The 11,007-nt window shown below is 41.8% G+C and overlaps 1 protein-coding gene across 3 annotated transcripts in view; it reads right to left on the minus strand.

Annotated features, from left to right (window-relative positions):
- ANTXR2 (ANTXR cell adhesion molecule 2) overlaps nt 1-10,716 on the minus strand; it is a 160,112-nt gene extending 149,396 nt beyond the window's left edge. Inside the window, exons 1-3 of one of the 3 annotated variants that reach the window (XM_049105018.1) lie at nt 10,680-10,716; nt 8,824-8,895; nt 6,604-6,675 (exon numbers count right to left, since the gene is read on the minus strand). In XM_049105018.1, coding sequence (XP_048960975.1) covers nt 6,604-6,675; nt 8,824-8,895; nt 10,680-10,696 — 161 coding nt within the window. In that variant the 5' untranslated portion in view covers nt 10,697-10,716. Of the gene's footprint in view, nt 1-6,603; nt 6,676-8,823; nt 8,896-9,213; nt 9,317-9,511; nt 10,085-10,679 lie in introns of those variants that run through there. The other 2 variants (XM_025426766.3, XM_049105019.1) reach the window with 2 other exon arrangements.
- Nucleotides 10,717-11,007: the final 291 nt, after the last annotated feature.

An 11,007-nucleotide genomic window follows, 5' to 3' on the forward strand; every position in this document is an offset into this window, starting at 1 on the left:
TTTTTTTTTTCTTTTTTTTTTTTTTTACAAAGAATAACGTCGAAATAAAACTGGAATAGCCAAGGTGTATGAAAATTAAAAAAGGAAGGTCCTCCCCATCCTGAATCTCACTGCTAAGACGGTATTGTCAGCAATTCGTTGCATATCTTTCAGACTTTTTTCCATACATTTATGATCTCACACACACACACACACACACACACTCACACACATACATCACAAAAACAGTTAAAGGTATTTTTTGTTTTTATTTTAGAAAAATAAAATCATACTTAGTGTTCTGCCACCTGTTCTTCTCGATTAATGTATCTGAGATATATTTTTATGTTAATATATACAGATTTTCCAATTTTTCTATTATCTACATAGTATCCCATTCTATACATTTTTTTCATTACATCAACTGAAATACATTTAGATTGAATATAATTTTCACTATTATGAACCACTACTGCAGTGTCCAATTTTGCATTTACTTATTTTTGCCCACCGGTGCTAGTATTTCAGTGGAACACAATTCTAAAAAGTAGAATCACTGATAGAAACCTTCTAAACTTTTACAGATCCTGCCAAGTTTCTGTGCAAAATTAATGAACCAATTTATAAGTTACCAATTCTTATGAAGGGCTGTTTTATCACAAGTTAACTTTTAATTCAGATTTTAAGGAATAAGAAAACTTTTCGGGACACCTGGGTGGCTCAGATGCTCAGTGGTTGAGCATCTGCCTTTGGCTCAGGGCGTGATCCCGAAGTCTCAGGATCGAGTCCCACATCAGGCTCCCTGCAGGGAGCCTGCTTCTCCCTCTGCCTGTGTCTCTGCCTCTCTCTCTGTGTCTCTCATGAATAAATAAATAAAATCTTAAGGAAAAAAAAAAGAAAACTTTTCAAATAATACAACTGTATATATTATCTAAATTTAATCAAATGACTTCTCTTTAATTTCCTATAATTATACCTAAGAAATATTTTTTCCTAAGTAATTGATTATTGTGCTCAGGTCAAACAATTATATGACTTTTTCAATTTGGGGACAAATATGTTAAAAAGAGAGTCGGAAATATTTACAACTGATCTATAAGAGTGGGAAAGAAACTTAGCAAACCTAAGTCATGACTTCTGAAAGAGAGAAAATACATGATAGTAGTTAATAACTTAGATTCTAAATCTGTGGAAGGAGCCATGATGTCCTTTGACAGATGAATGGATAAAGATGTGGTCTATATATACAATGCACTACTACTCAGCCGTCAGAAAGGATGAATACCCACCATTTACGTTTACATAGATGGAACTGAAGGGTATTATGCTGAGTGAAATAAGTCAGTTGGAGAAAGACAATTATCATATGGTCTCACTCATGTGTGAAATATAAGAAATAGTGAAAGGGACTAAAAAGGAAAGGAGGGAAACTGAATGGGGAAAAATTAGAGGAGGACAAACCATGAGAGACTCCTAACTCTGGGAAACAAACAGAGGGTTGCAGAAGAGGAGGAGAGTGGGGGGATGGGGTGAGTGGGTGACAGGCACTAAGGAGGGCACCTGATGGGATGAGTACTGGGTGTTATCGTATATGTTGGCAAACTGAATTTAAATAATATGTTTTTTAAAATAACTCAGGTTCTAGAGTCACACCAATTCTACCATTCATCTCAACAAGAAATTGTTGATAAAGAAGATGTGGTCTATGTATACAATGGAGTATTACTCAGCCATTAGAAACGACAAATACCCACCATTTGCTTGAACGTGGATAGAACTGGAGGGTACTATGCTGAATAAAGTAAGTCAATCAGAGAAGGACAAACATTATATGGTCTCATTCATTTGGGGAATATAAAAAATAGTAAGGGAATATAGGGGAAAGGAGAAAATGAGTGGGAAATATCAGTGAGGGTGACAGAACATGAGAGACACCTAACTCTGGGAAATGAACAAGGGGTGGTGGAAAGGGAGGTGGGCAGGAGATTGGGGTGACTGGGAGACAGGCACTGAGGGGGGCACTTGGCGGGATGAGCACTGGGTGTTATGCTATATGTTGGCAAATCAAACTCCAAAAAAAAAACCAAAAAAATAAAAAAGAAAAGAATTTGTTGAGCATCGGGATGTCTGGGTGGCTCAGCGGTTGAGCATCTGCTTTCAGCAAAGGGCATGATCCTGGAGTCCCGGAATCGAGTCCCATATCGGGCTCCTTGTATGGAGCCTGCTTCTCTTATCTCTGCCTCTCTCTCTGCCTCTCTCTGTGTCTCTCATGAATGAGTAAATAAAATCTTTAAAAAAATAATAATAATTTGTTGAGTATCTACTATGTGCTAGACTCTGTTCTGGTATCAAATACACTGGTAAACAAGACAGAGAAGACCCCTCAGCTCTCATGCAATTTATGTTAGGGTGATGGAAATAAAAATAATATTAATTAACAGAATAATTTCAAAAAGTAGTAACCAAATAGACTATCCTGGCAGATTTCTGGGGAGGAAGGCCAGGGTTCCTGTAGACTTGATGGCCAGACTAAGGGTCTCAGAGGAGGGGACACATGGGATGACACCTAAGTAATAAGAATGAGCTAGCCAGGAGCATTTCTGGGGCAGAGAAAGAACAAAATTCATAATGTGGAAACAAAGTTGGCCTGTTCAGGGAATGGAAAGACCAGTGGGCTAAACTGTGGCACAAGCTGGAGAGGATGGGCAAGGCAATCAGGAAGGGCTCTTAGGCCATCAGGAGACATGTGTTTTCCATTCTAAGCCATTAGAACTGTCATAAGCACAAGAGTGGCATACTCTATACTTTCAAAGACGATTCTGCTCACCACATCTTAACTCTATGTCCTTGGATAAGCTACATTACCTTTCGCAGCTTCCATTTCCTCATTTGTAAAGTTAAGATAATTGTAGTATGTATTACATGTATTAATATGAGGATTAAATGAGGTAATAAATGGAAAGCATCTTGCACACTGCCTAGCACATAATAACTGTTCACTAAATGTTTTCAACTAAATCATTTTACATCATTAAGATCATATTGAATAGATGTGAGCATAATTCACTATCCCCAATTATGTAGCATAGTAACTAAAAATATTCTTTAAAATTACTCTTGATTCAGATTCTCTAATATTGAGAGGCCAGATTTGTCCGTATTGAATCAACATGGCACTTTCCTTATCTGATCCTATAACACAACCCTGAGCTATTTCAATGTATGTGCACACTCCTCACTGTCACACACACTAAATTAGTCATGTTTGTATTGTCTCCAGAGCCCATAATGCTCAATATATCATATATAAGGTAGGCAAGCAGGTAGGTAGGTGGGTAGGTGGATGAATGGGTGAACAGATACACAGAAGATAAAAATCATGGTGGCAAGAGAAGAGAAGAGAAGAGAAGAGAAGAGGAGAGGAGAGGAGAGGAGAGGAGAGGAGAAGAGGAGAGGAGAGAGAGAGAGAGAGAGAGAGGAGAGGAGAGGAGAGAGAGAGAGAGAGGAGAGGAGAGGAGAGGAGAGGAGAGGAGAGGAGAGGAGAGGAGAGGAGAGGAGAGGAGAGGAGAGGAGAGGAGAAGAGAGTGGTTCAAACTGAAACACTTAAAAGAGTAGTTTTTATATTACAAGTATACAAAATGACTGATCATTTCTTGCCGAGTGTATTATTCTATTCACGTATTTACATAGTATTGGACTCCATGTTGAAATTCTCTAAGAAGACACTGCTCTATCTTAGGGACTTACTGGCTTCCAATCTTGCTTCATCTCTACTGAAAATATCTAGCAACACTCTGAAAACTTGAAAGAAGTACTTCTCATAACCATACTAAAATTATGAAACCTGCTATGTTTCTCATTTACTCAGATCTCCTTGTAAGTGTGATCTATGACATCAAGAAAGTTTATACGTAGAATTCCAATGTCTAGGCTTTGAAACAAAGATCCACAATAGTTGGGGAAACATTTGTTCAGTGATGTTTGTATCTAAATATGTGACTGTTTCTACACACTTGAGAGCCGGTAATGGATGAAGACACCATATACCCAAATACCCAGGACAGAAAAGTTTGAGAAGTTACTGATGTAATAAAGTTAAATTAGTAAAAGAACAACGAGGAGCAGAAGATAATATCCTTTAATGGAGACTGTGATATACAAAGTACTTTTCCAAGCATTGTCTTATTTTCATCTTAGAACAACTCTCTTAAGAAAGCACATAAGAGTATCAATAAAGGTTCAAAAAAAGAAAGAAAGAAAACATGGCCAGTTATGTCTGCAGTTTACACACATAAAAACTGACACCTGAGTAGATGATTTGCCCCAAGTCTCTAAATCAGTTTAAGTAGCACAGCTGTAATCTACCTAGACCTTCTTAGTGTACTTTCGGCCACCTCACACTAATTCAGCATGCCACAAATAGTGCAATTCGTTACAACTGAATGTATCTCTATTTCAAAAGAAAAAGAGTGAACCGTACAGAAATTGTAAGTAGCCTTAACAATATTTCTCCTAGAAAATTATAAATTCTGTCAAGCAGCATAATTATCCCTTTAATTAATAATAATAATTCCTCACTAATCATGAAAATGCTACATATTCCCTAGATCCAAACAATAATAATCGTAGTAGAAATAAATAATTACAAGAACGTTCTCTCTTGAATACATACACAACAGACTCTCCCACATTCTCCATATTCACTGACTTCATTCTCACAATAGTCTTATGGGGTAGATATTGTTAGCACCATGCTCATTGTCACCATCACACAAGTGGACAAAACTGAGGCACAAAAAGGTTAAGTATCTTGTCCATGAGCATTTGGCTAATAAATTGGTTCTGTGACTTAACTGCAACATGCTTGTTTTATGCTATGTCTTCAAATGGAAGCCTCTTTATCCCACCTCTCTCCTCTATTAGATTCAACCAATGATAAAGGAAGAATCTCTGATTTAGATTAACATGTTAAACCCTTTCCATGCATTTCCATGCAATACCAGTTTTGGTGACCAATCACTACACTTCACCCTCAAAGTGCTGGAGGATCCATATGTGAAGTGCCTAACAGAGAACCTTGCACAGCATATGCAGGTGACAATCACTGAGAGTCTACTGTGTCTGGCGTTATGCTAAGTGCTTTTCCCTACATATACACTCTATAAATGTTAACAACATTCTTTCTTTTTCCTAATGAATAGACTTCATTAGGAAGATCTGTTTCTTTGAAAATTAAACTGGGCAATGAACAAAATTTCTTTTCATGGAGACAAAGAGTGTTATATCACTGGGTATAGAAAGCTATTCTATGTGGGGTATAAGAGACTACTATTGCTCTGACTCTTGATGACACCCAGATGTACACAAGAAAGTACGGAAGGAAACTATCAATGAGAACACTGAGGTCATCTACAGAGGTACTTCCTCTCCAGAAAAGTAAAACTTTAAAGCACAAGCAAATTAGAAGGATTTATATTTTTCTCCCAAATTAATTCTGACAAGTATAAATAAGTTCTCTCCCTGAATCCTTTTAAATGTTATGTTTCCTTAACTAGAGTTCAAATAAAAAATTGAAACAAATAGAACACTAAATATATATTACGTTTTAACATTTTCAGAGAAAAAATTCATTTATTAAAAAAAGCTGCATTCAAGCATAACTTTTCAGAAATCCACATATTATGCAAAACAAAGTACACCAGCTTCCTGCACCAAAATGACAGTTTGGAGAAATATGATTTCAAAAAAATGCTAACCCATCCATTCTTTCAGCAAGAACTGAGCAAAAACTATGTTTTCATACTTTGTATTAAATAAAGTAAATTAAATAGATAAATAAGTAAAGTAGATATAAGAATGAAAAGGAAAATCTCCCTTCCCACTTTGGAACTCAGTCTACTACACAAAGGTGATCCCATGGAAAGCAGCCATTCTTTAAAATATGTCAGTGACTACCTCTAACCTGACCCATTATTTCAGATGACATTAAAATGGCCATATGAAATATCATAAGATTATATATATTTTCATTTATATGTATTTATGTACATAAAATATATGTACAATATATTTAAATATATAATATATATTATTTATATATATTTACAAGTTTGTATATAATATTTTATATATACATATAAAATAAAAAATAGTAAGCAAGTTCCTTTACAAAGGCAAATATATTCAGCATCAGTAGATCTCAGAGTAAGACTGGAGATGGGGGATGTCGGCTGAATCTAGTAAATTATCCAGAGATCCATATCTTTCTCCTCCCTAATGTTCTGCAGACTCCTAGTTGATTAACGTATTACATTTAAACAAGAAAGATGTAGAAGTACTTATAGAAACAGAGGGGGAAACATGGGAAGTAGTAAATATACAACTAAGGCAGAGATCTGGGTTTCATTGTACATCCCACAGCCAACAAGAATGATACATATTTTCAGATTATCTGCTCTTTTATATCACTCATACCTCCTTTCCCCTCTATTAGCAAACAGAGCTGAATTGTCTGTGCATTTGTTTGATTCCACTGGGAGGCCTGAATCACTACTTGGAAATATCCATCATCCCTTCAAGATTAGTCCCTACTAAAAGCCTACAGTGAAATGATAATGCACTAACCTGTCTCCAGTTAATGGCAAAATAATGGTTGCTTGAGAAGAAAACACAATGAAAGATAATCTCATTTGAGGGCTGCAAAATAAGAAAAGAGGCAGTTAAAATACAATATAAGAGACTTGTATCTTGTAGCTATGGAGTCTCAGTTAAAATCAGACTCTGGAAAAAAAAAAAAAAATCAGACTCTGATGGTCCAGACTTCTTTTCAGTGGAACTCCCTAAGTATATATACTAATTCAGCTTAACCTTACCACGTAAGCCGTTTTGGATTGAGTCAGTGCTTCTCAGCACTCAAACAATGCTCCATGAACCATAGGGCCATTTGGGGAACAGACTACAACTAGAAAGATGAATTGTAGGCCAATGTAAAATCCTTTTGTAGAAAATACTTCTTCCCTTGGTATTCTATCTCACCTCCTTAAAGGAGGCCAGACCCTTCTTAGAGAGTGTCACTAACAATATTTAGCGCTGGAGAGCAGTCAGTTTGATTTAATTACCATAATTTGATTTAATTATCATAATTGATATGAGTTCAGAAAAAAGTGATCTGGAGGTAAAAATACATAGAGAGAGTATCATGGACAATCTGAAAGACACTAACAAATCAGTTTTGATTAGGCTGTCCAAGTCTCAAACATCCCACTTCCAACTGGCAACACCTGCCCCAGTTAGCCACCTCTTTTAAGCTTTAGGCGTTGATCTCACAGAATGGTTCTTGTCTCCAAGACACTCTACACAACTGTTACTAAGATCTGAAAGTAAAGATAGGAAACTAATATCTATAAACTGAAGATCAGAATGATCTCAAAGTCCTATTCATATTGGAAGACATTCTCTTCAGTAGTCAACTTTGATTCACTTTCTACAATGTATTATGAGTCAATAACTAAGCAACTAAATTTGAGCCAGAGAACTATGTATTATAGAATTCCAGCTTGCAAGCCAGATCTAATAAATAAAAACCCCACCTCTTCAAAATGTTGTATTGAAATGATCCATTGCTTTCAATCAAAATCTATGTGATACTCTCTGTACACTCTCAGATCAAATCAGAACATTTATAAAAAGCTATCTCTACTGCCTTTAACATTTAAAAATATGGGGCCTTATTTATTTTTCTTTCCTAGACAGTTTTACTTCAGACCCTGTCCAGAAATGAGAGTGTTATACTTGGCTTCTTAAGCAGGAGACTGATGATTGAACATGGACAAGCATACATTTTTATAGGGATAAGTTTACTGCTGCCAATAACTGAAAGCAAGGATTGCCTAGGCCTCTACAGATTGTTTGAAGTTACTTGCAACATGACTTTCAAAATGTTTTGATCATCCAAGCCTGTTTTACAGAAAACATTTGGGCTAACAAGACTGAAAGAAGCAATATTTAATGATACAGCTCCTTTTTGTGTCCTTTCCATTATCTTGATAAACTTGCATTTGCTCATTGCATTTTTTTCTTTAAAGAGAGAGAGAGAGAAAGAGAGAAAGAGAGAGAGAGAGAGAGAGAGAGAAAGGCTCAAAAGTCTGGTGTCCTGGGGTTATTTTTAAATAGAGATGCCACTAATTCCTAGTTACCTCCAAATAAGCAAGTAAGCTGGATTTCGTAGCAGTTATGCTTTTTATAGGAGGAAAAAAACCAGTCTTTCCTAGTAAGGCTTATTGCATATATAGAACAGTTAAATTTTAAATCAGCCACACACCCACACATTGGGTAAACACAAGTCTTTCTTTAAACACACACAGTGCCTTTTCTGGTAGTGGGTTATTAACACATGTTCATTTGAAGTTTACCGACACTTTTCTTTTTTAATGATGACCTCTACAATGCTACGAATTATGTGGAAAGAAAAATATATCATGGACACTATTAGCATAAAATTTGTTTAATGTGATAAATTATGAGAAAGCGTAACTGAAATTCAAAACAGATGAAAATTCAGAAAGGAAAAGACATTTGTAATAGTATTTGAAGATGCTTCCCCAGAGCCTGAGCCAAGTTTCTGGGATCCAGATAAAATAAGCCCTGAACAACTGAAGGGCTGTCCTAATAACTACATGTGTGTTATAGTGATCTTGAGGCACTTAAAAAAAAAAAAAGAAAAAAGAAAAATCAACATTTCTGGAGAAGCTTTCCCTACAAAAGGTCTCAAAAAAGGGATACCTTACACTTCAGTCTACTTCCCTCCACCTCAAATTCCCCTGCAGAGTAAAGTGGGAGAAATACCTCACGAATCTCTCTGTAAGTTGCTGGACAAAATTGTAAATTTCAATCCAATTATTTGCCACACTCCCAGACCTGTAAAATGAAATTGAACTGATGAGAAGCAAACAAACAACACAAAACATTTACGTGGGGGTAACCCGGCCTCTACTTCCAGCAGAGTAACAGTATAGACGGTTGAAACTGAGGCACTCAAAGAATCCAGGAAGCCAACCGCCCCCCCCTCCCCACCTCCTCGGGGCCACCTGACCAATCCTTTGGAGTAGGTTCCCGGCTCCTCAAAACAAACACAACTTTCCTTCGCAGGACATGCAAACCACCCCGAGTATATGCGGACGCTAGGGTTTTCCTGGCTACGAGGAAAGCGCCCTGATCAGGGTCGGACCCGGCGACCTTTGGCCAGCTGGGGCGCGAGCCGGGCCCGGCCGGGGTCTGGAGCTGCAGACGGCTGCCCCAGGCGGAGACCCCGGGACTGGCAAACGGTGACTGCCCCAACCTCCCCGGAGGGCCCAGCGCTCACGGCCCAGCGGGCGCACGCGAGGAAGCGCTCGCGCGTGGGTCGGGGAGGGCAGGGAGCAGCCGCGGTCGCTTCCAGGCGCCGCTCCCCGGGGCGCGGGCGTCTCCGTCTCCCCGGCGCCGGCGCATCCAGGGCCGCCGCGCGCAAGCCCCTGGGCCTCCCCCGGGCACTCACTTGTCCAGGACGAAGTAGAGGTCAAAGGCTCCTCTGCAGGAGGGCTGCTCCTGGGCGCTCACCGGCCCCCCGGGGGCGCGCAGCAGCGGCAGCAGCAGCAGCGGCAGCAGCGGCGGCCACAGCCCGGGCACCGGCCGGCTCCCGGGGCTGCGGGCCAGAGTCCGCCCCGCCAGCATCCTCCCTGCCTCCCGCTCGCAGCCCCCTCGGCCGACCCGGCGGGGCACCGAGGTGGCAGGGGTTCCCGGGGCCGCGCCCGGGGCCGCGGGAGCCACCGACGGCTGCAGGGAGGGTGAAAGGAAGGAGAGGAGGTCCTGGGAAGACAAAGAGCGCCGCCGCCGCCGCCGGACTCCGGACGAATCCCAGGGGCAGAGCGCGCCCCCCCCCGCCCCCGGCTCCGCGGAGTCCCTGCCCACCGCGAGGGCCCAGGCGACAGGCGACAGGCTCGGGAGGTGCGCCCTGGCCCTCTGGCCGCGCCTCTGGTCTGCGCCGGGGTCGCGGGGCAGGGGCGCTCCCCGCCGGCTGGCCCCACCCCCGCGCGCCCCACTTTCCCCCCGGAGCCGCCCTGGGCTGGAGGCCGGGGGAGCCGCAGCGCGACCAGGCCGGGCCGGGGCCCCTCCAGGCAGGCGCCCGGGCGCGTCCGAGGGCGGGCGGGGCCCGAGCCGAGGCCGCGCACGCACACTTGTGGGTCCGGGGCTAGAGCTTGCCAGGCCCCACGGAGGGCAGAAGGAGTCCAGGACCGAAAGCCCCTCCCAGGGCCCGCGGGCCCGGCCGCGCTCCGCCGGGGACAGACCGGGCCTCCCCACTCCGCCCCGCCCTCCCCGCCCTCCCCGCCGCAGGCTCTCCGGGCTGCACCGGCCGCAGGGCCACCCAAAGCAGCCAACTTCCTCTGTTTATGAATCCGCTTTGCAGCTGCATCTCAAAGAGCCAAAACTGGCCCGGGCGGAGCCGGGGGTGGGGGAGGGCGAGGGCGAGGGGAGGGGGATGGCCCGAGGCCTGGCCCTTGGCAAGACTCTTTACGAGTGGAAAGTTGTGCCTCAAGATACTCCATCCAACTGGCATTTCTCCCAAATTCCAGATAATTAAAAATTTCATCTTGCAGCAACTCGGGCCCTCCTTGCCAAACTTGTGCTGGAGCTGAAGTTCCAGCGCGCTCGCATTCTCTGCTTACTCATTTTGCGTCTGCATCCTCTCTCCTGCCCATCGCCTCCACACGTGCCTTCTGCCTTCCCCTGGTGGAAACCGGCTTTTAGAACTTGCAGCCTCACTGACGGGAATATGAGGTGTCCTTCCTCTTTGATGTTTTATCTGAGTTGATGCTTTATAATAAAAGGTTCATATAGTACTGAAATCACGTATTGCCCTTTCAGCATCTCTTCTGTTTGTTGTCATGTGTATTTAAATTTTCATTTACATTATCTTTGACATACTACCAAATTTGTAAGCTGGTTGCGAATAGAAACCAGTCACTTAAAAAAAAAAAAAAAAGAAAGAAAGAA

Source organism: Canis lupus, chromosome 32, assembly GCF_003254725.2.
Source record: "Canis lupus dingo isolate Sandy chromosome 32, ASM325472v2, whole genome shotgun sequence".
Taxonomy (NCBI): domain Eukaryota; kingdom Metazoa; phylum Chordata; class Mammalia; order Carnivora; family Canidae; genus Canis; species Canis lupus.